General features: G+C 43.7%; 1 protein-coding gene across 3 annotated transcripts in view; it reads right to left on the bottom strand.

Annotated features, from left to right (window-relative positions):
• robo1 (roundabout, axon guidance receptor, homolog 1 (Drosophila)) overlaps positions 1-14,090 on the bottom strand; it is a 384,177-nt gene that overhangs the window by 263,433 nt on the left and 106,654 nt on the right. For all 3 annotated transcript variants that reach the window (XM_031791145.1, XM_031791146.1, XM_031791147.1), the window contains exon 2: positions 13,202-13,528. In XM_031791145.1, coding sequence (XP_031647005.1) covers positions 13,202-13,528 — 327 coding nt within the window. The remainder of the gene's footprint in view (positions 1-13,201; positions 13,529-14,090) is intronic.

Raw genomic sequence — 14,090 nt, 5'->3', positions numbered from 1 at the left:
TACAGAGGCCTGATCTGTATCTGTGTTTCTTGCTTACCTCACCATCTCCTTTCCCTGTCTGTCACACTCCAGGCAGTGCAACATGCTACATCTGTGATAAAGTTTCCTCGCACTCCCTCCATCCCCCCAGCCCAAGGCTCTGCAATGCACCTTGAAAGACAACTTGGCTCAGTGACAAAGGCACTATGTCAAATGCAATCTCTCTCTCATACCTTCCCTAGATTCCGGCCCTGTCCCCCCCCTTGCTCTCTCTTGGCCACCTGGAAGCCTCATTCCCACAGATGGACAGACAGACAGACAGAGAGAGAGACAGACAGACAGACAGACAGACATACAGACAGACAGACAGACAGACAGACAGACAGACAGACAGACAGACAGACAGACAGACAGACAGACAGACAGACAGACAGACAGACAGACAGACAGACAGACAGACAGAGAGAGAGAGAGAGAGAGAGAGAGAGAGAGAGAGAGAGAGAGAGAGAGGGAGAGAGAGAGAGAGAGAGAGAGAGGAGAAAGAGAGAGAGAGAGAGAGAGAGAGAGGAGAGAGAGAGAGAGAGAGAGAGAGAGAGAGAGAGAGAGAGGAGAAAGAGAGGAGAGAGAGAGAGAGAGAGAGAGAGAGAGAGAGAGGAGAGAGAGAGAGAGAGAGAGAGAGAGAGAGAGAGAGAGAGAGAGAGAGAGAGAGAGAGAGAATGTTGGATAGAAAGCAGAGAGACATCAGATAGGGGGTAAGGTAGGTATCAGCAGCAGTTATCCAGAAGCAGCTGCTTCCTGCTTTATCTGTCTATGGAACAGAAGGAGAGACTCAGTCAGCCTGCACCTCTGGACAGCCCAATGATCTCCCAATACTGTCCCTTTCAACACCCCATACTGTCCCCAGAGTCACATACAACACACAGCATGCAAACCAGCCATCCTTACATCAAATGGAATTAAATTAAATATAGGAAACATCTGCTCAGTACCATCTTCCAAGTTTTGTATCACTGAAAAGTCTGAAGGAAGTATATAACTAGTTTGTCAGTTAATAATGATAGCAGGTGGCCAAGAAAACTATGGCAACACAAGTTCAATGAGAGTTCACCTTGGGTTTTCCATCCCTATTTGACCAAATGTTGACTTAACAGGATAATTCAGTTTTTTACAGCCATTTATCTATTTCCCCAGTCAGATGAACTCATGTATTAAAATGTTATGTCTCTGTATGACAGAAGTTAGAGTAAGAAGTTTCACGAGCCAATGGTAACTAGCGCTGGTGCAATGACTGGAAGTCTATGGCATCCACTAGCATACTAGCAGTTATTACAGACTTCCTGTCTTTGCACTAACACTAGTTAGTAACTTCTGCATACAGAGACATACAAATATTATCCACGAGTTCAACTGACTCTGGGGAAGTAGATAAAGGGCTTCATTGCCAAAATCCTGAAGTATCCCTTTAAATATCATATGTTCCTTGCCAAAATCCTGAAGTAGTATCCATATGTTCCTACATTCTAAACATCTTAATCCTCTCTAGCCCCCATCGTCTTGCAATGAGAAGTTCCGATAGAAGACGTGAAGTGAAGGCTTAGCCCAGGTTTAATTAACAGACTACTCCAGCAGAGCAGAACAGCATCAGAACAGCATCAGAACAGCATCAGAACAGCAGCAGAACAGCATCAGAACAGCAGCAGAACAGAATCAGAACAGCATCAGAACAGCAGCAGAACAGCATCAGAACAGCAGCAGAACAGCAGCAGAACAGCAGCAGAACAGCGTCAGAACAGCGTCAGAACAGCAGCAGAACAGCAGCAGAACAGCAGCAGAACAGCAGCAGAACAGCGTCAGAACAGCATCAGAACAGCATCAGAACAGCGTCAGAACAGCGTCAGAACAGCATCAGAACAGCAGCAGAACAGCAACAGAACCGCAGCAGAATAGCATCATACATCCAGACACCAGGGAGAGAGACTCTACTCCAACCCACAGGAGAGACCAAGAGGGGGATTACACCCCACATCAAGACTAACACCAGCAGAACAGCATCAGAACAGCAGCAGAACAGCATCAGAACAGCGTCAGAACACCAGCAGAACAGCATCAGAACAGCAGCAGAACAGCAGCAGAACAGCAGCAGAACAGCAGCAGAACAGCAACAGAACAGCAGCAGAACAGCAGCAGAACAGCAGCAGAACAGCATCAGAACAGCAGCAGAACAGCATCCAGACACCAGGGAGACAGACTCTACTCCAACCCACAGGAGAGACCAAGAGGGGGATTACACCCCACATCAAGACTAACACCAGCAGAACAGCATCAGAACAGCAGCAGAACAGCATCAGAACAGCGTCAGAACAGCAGCAGAACAGCATCAGAACAGCAGCAGAACAGCATCCAGACACCAGGGAGACAGACTCTACTCCAACCCACAGGAGAGACCAAGAGGGGGATTAAACCCCACATCAAGACTAACACCAGCAGCCCTCCACTGGAGAGGACCAGACATTAGACCCCATAACACAGACTCACCAGGCCCTCACTGAGAGACACACACACACGCACACGCACATAGACACACATTGGGCTCAAGAACATAGGGTCACACACCCAAACATAGACACACATACAGAACATGGAAATGCACACACACTCTCTCCTGCTAAAAGGATGCATGTTGAAGTACCTACTCTACTATCAGGGCTTAGCCTGGGGCATTTGACTCAAGCACACACATCTCTTATATAGTACTGCCTGCTATGAGGTTATAGGCCTCCTGGCATTACCTAATCTTTCCTCCTCCAATCAGAAGGCTGGGTTAGCCTGACCTGGCCCCCTGGGTTAGCCTGACCTGGCTCAGACACGTCATCGTCATATCACACAGACACTTCCTGGTCTCTGTGGGACCCATCCTACCCATGATCCTCTCCTCCTCATCTCAGACCCCAGCAACCCCAGGCAGGGATTACTTTGTGATGAATCAGCGGTCACCCTGGTGACGAGAGACCCGGGTGCGACACAGAGGGGCTCAGAGGAGTGTACAGGCACTCAGCCGGAAAGCTGAATGAGCCCTGTCGTTTCTCAAAGCAGATCACTGGATGTCTGTGTAATGTCACCCTGCAGAGGAGCCAAGACAGACTACGAAAACACCCAAGGACACAAAATGTGTTAAGCAGACTCAGAATACCAGTCAATTTATCCACCCTCGTCTGAGGAAATAAGCCATTTCCTACATAAGTATTCTATCAAAGTAGAGCCGCGAGGCATGGATATGGAGGGGGATTGACTATGGCTGGAGTACTCCATCCTGTCTCATCTAGTACATTTAGCTCTACATCTCTTTACAGCCTGCCTACAAGCACGATCAAACACCAGCAAGGCCATCGGGCTGAAGAGATTTAATTCATCCTGTAGACAAAATCATTCCATCATTTATGAGGTTGTTTTATAACCAACAATGGTCTCTTCATTGTTTTATGGTTGTGGTTCCTCCTAAACCTCACCCTGCTCAATCTGATAATAGATTAGAGAAGATAGTGGATGGATCCACTGTTGAATACTAGGTTGACAGTGGAAATGAGATGGAATCCACCATGAGAAATCAGATTTTGGAGTGGGATACACACTGAAAATAATCCTGAGCAAATTCTGCATTTTTGCAGTCGGTGGTACAGAAATCTTCCACTGTCTGACTTTCTCCCTTTCATATGCCTCTCATTTCAGAGGAAAAGAGAGATACATTAAGTGAAACGAGAGATGGATGAAGTGAAACGAGAGATGGATGAAGTGAAACGAGAGATGGATGAAGTGAAACGAGAGATGGATGAAGTGAAACGAGAGATGGATGAAGTGAAACGAGAGATGGATGAAGTGAATAGAGTGATGGATGAAGTGAATAGAGAGATGGATGAAGTGAAACGAGAGATGGATGAAGTGAATAGAGAGATGGATGAAGTGAATAGAGAGATGGATGAAGTGAATAGAGAGATGGATGAAGTGAAACGAGAGATGGATGAAGTGAAACGAGAGATGTATGAAGTGAAACGAGAGATGTATGAAGTGAATAGAGAGATGTATGAAGTGAATAGAGAGATGGATGAAGTGAAACGAGAGATGGATGAAGTGAATAGAGAGATGGATGAAGTGAATAGAGAGATGGATGAAGTGAATAGAGAGATGGATGAAGTGAAACGAGAGATGGATGAAGTGAAACGAGAGATGGATGAAGTGAAACGAGAGATGGATGAAGTGAAACGAGAGATGGATGAAGTGAAACGAGAGATGGATGAAGTGAAACGAGAGATGGATGAAGTGAATAGAGAGATGGATGAAGTGAATAGAGAGATGGATGAAGTGAATAGAGAGATGGATGAAGTGAATAGAGAGATGGATGAAGTGAATAGAGAGATGGATGAAGTGAATAGAGAGATGGATGAAGTGAATAGAGAGATGGATGAAGTGAATAGAGAGATGGATGAAGTGAAAATAGAGAGATGCATGAAGTGAAAATAGAGAGATGGATGAAGTGAATAGAGAGATGGATGAAGTGAAAATGGCTTGGCTGGCTAACCCAGCAGGCTGTCAGAGCAGACGCAGGTCAGCCATAGAGTGATTGGTCATACCATGGGCCAGCCCCTCTATCCTCCATCTCTACCCTGTGCTATGGATACATAGTGATAGAACAGAGATAGGACTGACAGTGATGTACTATGGATACATAGTGATAGAACAGAGATAGGACTGACAGTGATGTACTATGGATACATAGTGATAGAACGGAGATAGGACTGACAGTGATGTACTATGTATACATAGTGATAGAACGGAGATAGGACTGACAGTGATGTACTATGGATACATAGTGATAGAACAGAGATAGGACTGACAGTGATGTACTATGGATACATAGCGATAGAACAGAGATAGGACTGACAGTGATGTACTATGGATACATAGTGATAGAACGGAGATAGGACTGACAGTGATGTACTATGGATACATAGTGATAGAACAGAGATAGGACTGACAGTGATGTACTATGGATACATAGCGACAGAACGGAGATAGGACTGACAGTGATGTACTATGGATACATAGCGACAGAACGGAGATAGGACTGACAGTGATGTACTATGGGGAGCGTAATTATATGGTTTTTTTCCCATGTCATTAAAGGATTAAGAGTATTTCAGAGAAAAAGCCTTGAACTACATCCACACCCAACAGCCAATTAAAACAAGCCAACAGTCTTCCAGGAACATACAGTATGATGTCATGGCTAATAGGGACATGCTGTAAAACCCATAGCGTAGAGAGGTACATTTAAGTCATTTTTAGACTACTGGTTTCTTGGAGTTCAAAGTTCACTCACGTCACTCTCTCACTCACTTCACTCACCTACTCAATTTCAATGTAAGGTCTTTATTGGCATGGGAAACACATGTTTACAGTGAAATAGATCATGAACAAAATTACTTTCAAAAGTTCCAAAGAATAAAGACATTTCAAATGTCATATTATGTATATATACAGTGTCGTAGTGATGTGCAAATAGTTAAAGTACAAAAGGGAAAATAAATAAACATAAATATAGGTTGTATTTACAATGGTGTTTGTTCTTCACTGGTTGCCCATTTCTTGTGGCAACAGGTCACAAATCTTGCTGCTGTGATGCACACTGTGGTATTTCACCCACATCTCAGCTTCATGTTGACTAACAGAGCAGACCCTGGTTCGGCTGTTTTCACCAATTTGCCATGAACCTCCCTGAGACAAATAACTGCTACAGAGCTGCAACACACCAACACCCACTGGGCTGCTCTTTTCTTCTTCTTCTCTCCCTCTCGCTCTCTCTCTCTCTCTCTCTCTCCCTCTCTCTCCCTCTCTCTCTCTCCCACCCTCTCTCTCTCTCCCTCCCTCTCTCTCCCACCCTCTCTCTCCCTCCCTCTCTCCCTCCCTATCCCTCCCTCTCTCTCCCTCCCTCTCACTCCCTCCCTCTCTCTCTCCCTCTCTCTCTCTCTCTCTCTCTCTCTCCCTCCCTCCCTATCCCTCCCTCCCTCTCTCCCTCTCTCTCCCTATCCCACCCACCCTCTCTCTCCCTATCCCACCCACCCTCTCTCTCTCTCCCTCCCTCCCTCCCTCCCTCCCTCCCTCTCTCTCTCTCTCTCTCTCTCCCTCTCCCCCGTCATTGGAATTAACAGAACTTAAAATTGTACAACTCTTATGCATCAGAAAAAAAGAGAGGGATAAAATGAATTTATACAACAACGTCAAGAGAGAACAAGATGTGAGAGGGTTCTCCTGGAACTCTGTGAGAAGAAGACCAGACAAGAGCTGCCATCCCTGGGTCAAAACTAGTTCATGAAACACTGTAGCAAATAAATAATTAATGTAGTTGAAGGAAGGCCAGGAGTGGACTGAGACTAATTATATTTCAATGTGTGGCAAAGAGAGAGAGGGGAAGGGGAAGGAGGGGAGAAATGAGGGGGCAGGGAAGAGAAGACACTGACTGAGCGAGGACAGCGGTATGAAACAGAATCCTGATGGATTTCATACGTTGGGATTTGGGTAGTGGGTGTGGGGGTTAACATAAAGACCCTGGCTCTTTGAGGGCCAACAGATGTAGTACAAGGGATTTCCTGCTCGGGAGACAGGCGGGTACTCAGAGCAGTGGGAGTCTTTACACTGGCACTTGCCAACTGTCCCCCCCTGTTCTACCCCACCCCGCTCCATAGATGAGCCCCAGGCACGGCCCTGTGTCTTCCAGGATCAACCCTCTCTCTATGCACCCCGGGTCATAACCTTCCCCCACTCAGGAGCAGGATAGCTTGACATTGTGTCTAGGACTATATCAAGTATGTTACATAAGTGTTATAAAAGAGATCTATTCAAATATAAGCTTGACAGGATCTCTCTCTCTCTCCCTCTCTCCCTCCATCCAACTTTCTCAGAAGTTCCAAAAGAATAAAGACATGTGAAATGTCATATTATGTCTATATACAGTGTTGTAACAATGTGCAAAAGTACAAAAGGGAAAATAAAAAAACATAAATATGGAAATCTGAATGAAATATATGCCTCTAATATGGTCATACTATAAATGTATATGTACAGTTGAAGTCAGAAGTTTACATACACCTTAGCCAAATACATTTAAACTCAGTTTTTCACAATTCCTGACATTTAATCCTAATATAATTCCCTGTTTTAAGTCAGTTAGGATCACTACTTTTATTTTAAGAATGTGAAATGTTAGAATAATAGTAGAGAGAATGATTTATTTCAGCTTTTATTTCTTTCATCACATTCCCAGTGGGTTAGAAGTTTACATACACTCAATTAGTATTTGGTAGCATTGACTTTAAATTGTTTAACTTGGGTCAAACGTGTCAGGTAGCCTTCCACAAGCTTCCCACAATAAGTTGGGTGAATTTTGGCCCATTGACAGAGCTGGTGTAACTGAGTCAGGTTTGTAGGCCTCCTTGCTCGCACGTGCTTTTTCAGTTCAGTTCACTGTTGTGATGGGGTTCTTCGGCTTGCAATCCTCCCCCTTTTTCCTCCAAACATAACAATGGTCATTATGGCCAAACGGTTCTATTTTTGTTTCATCAGACCAGAGGACATTTCTCAAAAAAAGTATGATATTTGTCCCCATGTGCAGTTGCAAACCGTAGGCTTTTTTATGGCGGTTTTGGAGCAGTGTCCTTCTTACTTGCTGAGCGGCCTTTCAGATTATGTCGATATAGGACTCGTTTTACTGTGGATATAGATACTTTGTCCCTGTTCACTCTAGCATCTTCACAAGGTCCTTTGCTGTTGTTCTGGGATTGATTTGCACTTTTCACACCAAAGTACGTTCATCTCTAGGACAGAACACGTTCCCTTCCTGAACGGTATGTCGGCTGCGTGGTCACATGGTGTTTTATACTTGCGTACTGAGATCTTGTCAAGCAAAGAGGCACTGAGTTTGAAGGTAGGCCTTGAAATACATCCACAGGTACGCCTCCAATTGACTCAAATGATGTCAATTAGTCTATCAGAAGCTTCTAAAGCCATGACATAATTTCCTGAATTTTCAAATATTTTTAAAAGCACAGTCAACTTAGTGTATGTAAACTTCTGACCCACTAGAATTGTGATACAGTGAAATATAAGTGAAATAATCTGTCTGTAAACAATTGTTGGAAAAATGATTTGCGTCATGCACAAAGTAGATGTCCTAATCGACTTGCAAAACTATAGTTTGTTAACAAGAAATTTGTGGAGTGGTTGAAAAATTTGTTTTAATGACTCCAACCTAAGTGTAATTAAACTTCTGACTTCAACTGTACATCTCTCGTTCTCTTTCTCAATGGAGTGACTCAGAACTCCAGAGAGCCATGTCTATCCATGTGTTCATGAGCCCAGCAGTGAGCCCTGTGCTGTGCTGTGCTTGTGTGATCAGTAGCTCTGTGCAGCCAGCCAGCCAGCCAGCTAGGCCACTAGACAAACAGCAGACCCCAGGGTTATATCTCTGTCAAGTGGAGCAGCGTGCCGTCCATTACCTCACTTCACTATCTCACCCACCGACCCTCCAGGCAAGCAGGAAGCTATTCTTAGTGCCTCTCAGCACTCTGTAGTCTGTACTGTACAATGGGTAAGAGGAAACTACTTTGATACAGCCAAGGTTGATAGTCAACTGTACACAGCACTGCATGTGTGTGTTAGTGTGTGAGTGGAAGAGAGAGAAAGTAGAGTGAGAGAGAGAGAGAGAGAGAGAGAGGGCAGAGAAGGAGAGAAAAGGGAGACCTACACAGTGGCACCTACACAGTGTTAACACATTAACACACAGTAAAAAGTGAGAGATGAGGATAATGGTCGGCCCTTTGGAAGACTGTCTCTAGAATACCTTTGTTTTCTATTTCGTTAAGTCTAAAACTGTTTCTGGCTTTGATCCTTGTTTTAACAGCTGCAGTTTAAAAAATCCCAGAGTTCTATGTTTTGAGTAAAGAAAGCATAAAAAACTGGGGTGGGGAATTTTTGTCATTCTTTGAAAGGCAGCTGGATACTGTACATGACTTAATGTAGCCTGCAGTGCAGTCAGAGGACTCTCGGCTAGAGAGCAGGTTCAGTCAGCCAGTCAGCCAGTCAGCCAGTCAGCCAGCCAGTCAGCCAGTCAGCCAGTCAGTCAGCCAGTCAGCCAGCCAGTCAGCCAGTCAGCCAGTCAGTCAGCCAGTCAGCCAGTCAGCCAGTCAGCCAGTCAGCCAGTCAGTCAGACAGTCAGCCAGCCAGTCAGTCAGCCAGTCAGTCAGCCAGTCAGCCAACCAGTCAGCCAGTCAGCCAGTCAGTCAGCCAGTCAGTCAGTCAGCCAGTCAGCCAACCAGTCAGTCAGTCAGTCCTCTCTGTAGTTAAACAGTACATCTCTATCTCTCTTTGCTCTCCATGCTATTAAATAGGAACAAAGCTGTCTCAATACTTGGCGTCTCCATTACAAATACAAAGCAAACATCAATAGAGAGAGAATTAATCCAACCTTGTCCCTGTTTGAGTATAGACAGTACAGTACAGTATAGTACAGTATAGTATAGTACAGTATAGTATAGTACAGTATAGTATAGTATAGTACACTATAGTATAGTACATGAGATAATAGTACATTATAGAATAGTACAGTACAGTATAGTATAGTACAGTATAGTATAGTACAGTATAGTATAGTACAGTATAGTAGTATAGTACACTATAGTATAGTACATGAGATAATAGTACATTATAGAATAGTACAGTACAGTATAGTATAGTACAGTATAGTCTAGTATAGTACACTATAGCATAGTATAGTCCACTATAGTATAGTACAGTACAGTATAGTATATTACACTATAGTATAGTACATTATAGAATAGTACATTATAGAATATCACAGTATAGTATAGTACAGTACACTATAGTATAGAACATCATAGTATAGTACAGCATAGTACAGTACAGCATAGTATAGTATATTATAGTATAGCAAGGCAGAGTATAGTACAGTATAGTTTAGTACAGTATAGCATAGCACATACTAGTATAGTACATTATAGTATAGCACAGTATAGTATATAACTATTTATTATAGTACACTATAGTATAGCACAGTATAGTATAGTACACTATAGTATAGTACAGTACTGTATAGTACAGTATAGTATAGCACATTATAGTATAGCACAGTATAGTATAATATAGTACACTACAGTAGCGTACACTATGGTATAGTATAGTACAGTACATTGCGGTACACTATAGTATAGTACAGTATAGTATAGTATAGTACGGTATATTATATTATAGTACAGTATGGTATAGTATAGAACATATAGTATAGTACTGTAGTACAGCACACTATAGTAGAGTATTATATAGTATATAGTATATATAGTATAAATACTTGTTTATTTATTTGGATTTAACCTTATTTAACTAGGCAATTACAGTATATTATAAACTGGGTGGTTCAAGCCCTGAATGCTGATTGGCTGAAAGCAGTGGTATATCATATCTTATACCATGGGTAAGACAAAACATTTATTTTTACTTCTAATTATGTTGGCAACCAGTTTTTAATAGCAATAAGGTACCTCAGGGGTTTGTGGTATATGGTCAATATACCACGGCTAAGGGCTGTATCCCTTAATACAGGTTAATTAAAAAAAGAATAAAACAATCCATAAGAACAGCAATTAGCCCTGGTATATTGGCCATATACCACACCCCTCGTGCCTTATTGTTTAAGTATAGTATAGTATACAGTAATATAGTATAGAATAAACACGACTACCATGATTCATTGTGAATGCATTAACCTTGTCTATATTAAGAGGGTCGGATGGAGAGATTGCGGCTCTGTACTGTGTGTCATTAATGATAAACCAAACAAACTGGGTTAGCTCGCCCCAACCTGGCAAAACATGACTTGTTGTAACTTATGTTTACAGTCGCTCGAGTGTAGGAGAACTGTAAAAGCCAGGTCGTCAGAATAACAGTGTTCTTGCAGGGCTCTGAGAGCTTGGTAGAGTAAACACTGTTAATGCGTTAACTTCCTTCTCTGGAGTTTCATGAACTCACCGTGGAATTAGCCAAAAAATCCTTGGAATAAAACGCTAAAATGTCAAATGGATAAACTAGGATACATTTGAGATTCGGCTAACATTTTTAAGCAAACACAAGCATACAAAGTCCAAATAATGTTTTTAAAAGGCCTGTATACTCAGGCCATGGCACGTAGGCTACTCTGTCCCTGTCCTGAAGTTTAAACAAGGTCTTGTAAAAGCTCAGTGCTTAGTTTTCTCTGCTCTCTCCTTCTCTCTCCTGCAGCGTTCTATCCTGGCTGCTCCGACAACAAAATGATATGTGGGGGAGTGTGAGTGGTAGAGAATGGGGGTCAGAGAAACAGAGTGAGACAGCGAGAGAGGGCTCTCAGAACCTTGTCATTATGGGTCCTTCTGAACCTGGTCCAGAATAAGCAGCCCAGTACTGTGGGCAGGGCCAGGCCAGCCACTGTCTCTACTCTGGCCTGCACCGCTCCAGTCCTGCTACCATCCTGCTCCAGCCAAACCTCTTGTTCTTCTACTTGAAGAACCCACCTCTGAAATAAATATCCCATATCGTCCACTTTTGGGGGGAATATTTTTAGCATTCTAATTTATGGAAACTGAGGCCCTGTTTGACTCTCTGTTTATTTTCCTTGATATTTCTATTTGATGTATTCATTGGGAGGCCTTCAGTCTTTCTGAAGGCAGGCCTCTAACCATGCAGGGTGAGTGCCTGAGTGAATAAAAGACAGCAGAGGAACAGTCATCAGTTTGGGGCAGCAGAGCCTGACTCTGGGGTGAGATCTAAGAGATGAGGACATGACACTGTCCCCACCACCACCAACACACAGGGTATGGTTTCAGCTGCGGTCTTCTGTGACCAACCCACTGCTACTATATTCCCATGGTCCTCCCATGGTACCAGGCTCTCTCATTTCAAAGGCAGAGGCCTTGAAAGCAACAATTGAATCATTTTTTATTCATCTTTTTAATTATGGCTATTTCAATTATCTTGAAATACTGCTCTGTTGTAGTACACACCTGATGGTACATCAAGAGTTATAACTATACACATCATCCACAACCAAATACTAAGAAGGTATAGTAACTCCACAGCTGACATACAGAATGTATATTGCCTGCTCATGTGGCCTTTAGTATTCATCCCCACTTCCCTACACACCATCAGATCCTCCCCTCCAGCCCCAGCCAGTCACCAGCACCCTAAAAAAGACCACCGCCCATCCCCCGAACCCCTCTCTTTCGATTAGATTACAATGAGGGCCTTGGTGACAGCTCCTAGACATGCTTGAGAAGCGGTTGATATCTGAGATCCTCTTCTCAACGTTCCCTCTCCAAACAGCACAGATAATGTGTCTAAGAGCTGACCTCAGACCAGCCAGTAGAGACACAGTACAGATAACATGTCTAAGATCTGACCTCAGAAACCAACCAGCCTTGAGGACAAATTTGTCAACACAGAGCAACAATCATTATGCTAAGAGTGAAATGACTAAGCAGCGGTGTCCGTCCTCTTTCTATGTACTGTATATTATTCAATGTCTATTTGTTTGAAAGCTTTTAGTCCCAAACCTTTCAGCGTCGTCACTGACCCTCACAATGATGGAATGCCCCCTCCACATCAAAGCAGGTCCATCATTAAGACCGTCTAGCAGGCAATAAAGAGGAGCTCCACTAGTCTAGTCTACAACCAAGGACACAACTGAGGTAAGTAACTCTCTCTACTAAAAGATGACCAAACACTGGTTTGTGTATAAAAACTCTGATCCATCTCCCTGACAAACACCAGAGCTAGAAGGACAACAGAAAGCACTTTCTTCCTATTGTAGCTCCTGACCCCCTACCAAGGGCCCTTTACAGGAGCACCCCCCCCCCCCCCCCCTGGGATGCTCGGGCCAATCTGCCCCCAGGCCTCCCCAGGCCTACTGAGGCAAATGGGCCAAACACATCCTGAACCATCTCCTGTGAGATTATCCAACTCAATGAGCACATTGAGGGGGAAATAGAGTAGGAAACTGGAGTCTTATATTCAACCCCAGCTCCAGTCTAAACCCCCTTCTCTTCCATTCACACCGAACCCAGAGGCCCAGAGGCCCAGAGGCCCAAGAGGAAATAAGAAAAGCCCCAACATGAGCTGCACTTACATGCTACTTCCAACGAGGCGTTGTGGCTGACAGCTTCTCCCAGGTAGTTGCGGGCGACGCAGACGTAGGAGCCCTCATCCGGTTTGGAGCGTCGTCCGTGGACGATACGTAGGAAGAAGAGGGAGCCGCTGGGCAGCAGCATGCGTTGAGATCGAGGGTTGTCCCGGTCCGTTTCTACCCGCTCCCCGTCCTTGTACCACTCCACCGTGGGGCTGGGCCGCCCCTCCGCCTTGCAGTTGAGGGTGGCGGGCTCCCCCTTGGACACGATCAGGTCAGAGGGGTGCTCTACGATCCGGGGTGGGGAGTCCTCCTGGCGCAGACGGGATCCTGGGAAGAGAAGAGGAAAGAGAGTTGAGAACACTATATTTTAGGGGTCAACAGGCCAGCTAGGACTCTTTACCCCCTATCCTTAACTAGTGCTGTAAAGTTCTTCAATTAAAATACTTGAATGTACTACTGAAGGCGTTTTGGGGGGTTCTGTACTTTTCTATAATATTTATATTTTTGACAACTTTTATATTTATTATGTCATTTGTATTCCATACATTTTCCCTGACAGCCATTTTGAATGCTTAGAATGACAGGGAAATGGTCTAATTCACACACTTATCAAGAGAACATCCCAGTTCAACCCTACTTCCTCTGATCTGGCAGACTCACTAAACACACATGCTTCACTGTAAATGATATCTTAGAGTTGGAGTGTGCCTCTGGCTATCAGTCAAATAAGAAAAACAAGAAAATGGTGCTGCCTGGTTTGCTTAATATAAGGTATTTGAAATCATTTATACTTTTAATTTTTAAAACCAAATACCTTTACTGAAGTAGTGAAAGTTACTTTCACTTTTACTTGAGTCATTTTCTATGAAGGTATCTTTGACTGACTGAT

This window comes from Oncorhynchus kisutch, linkage group LG15, assembly GCF_002021735.2.
Source record: "Oncorhynchus kisutch isolate 150728-3 linkage group LG15, Okis_V2, whole genome shotgun sequence".
Classification (NCBI taxonomy): Eukaryota; Metazoa; Chordata; class Actinopteri; order Salmoniformes; family Salmonidae; genus Oncorhynchus; species Oncorhynchus kisutch.
This window is presented reverse-complemented; position numbering and strand designations above follow the sequence as displayed.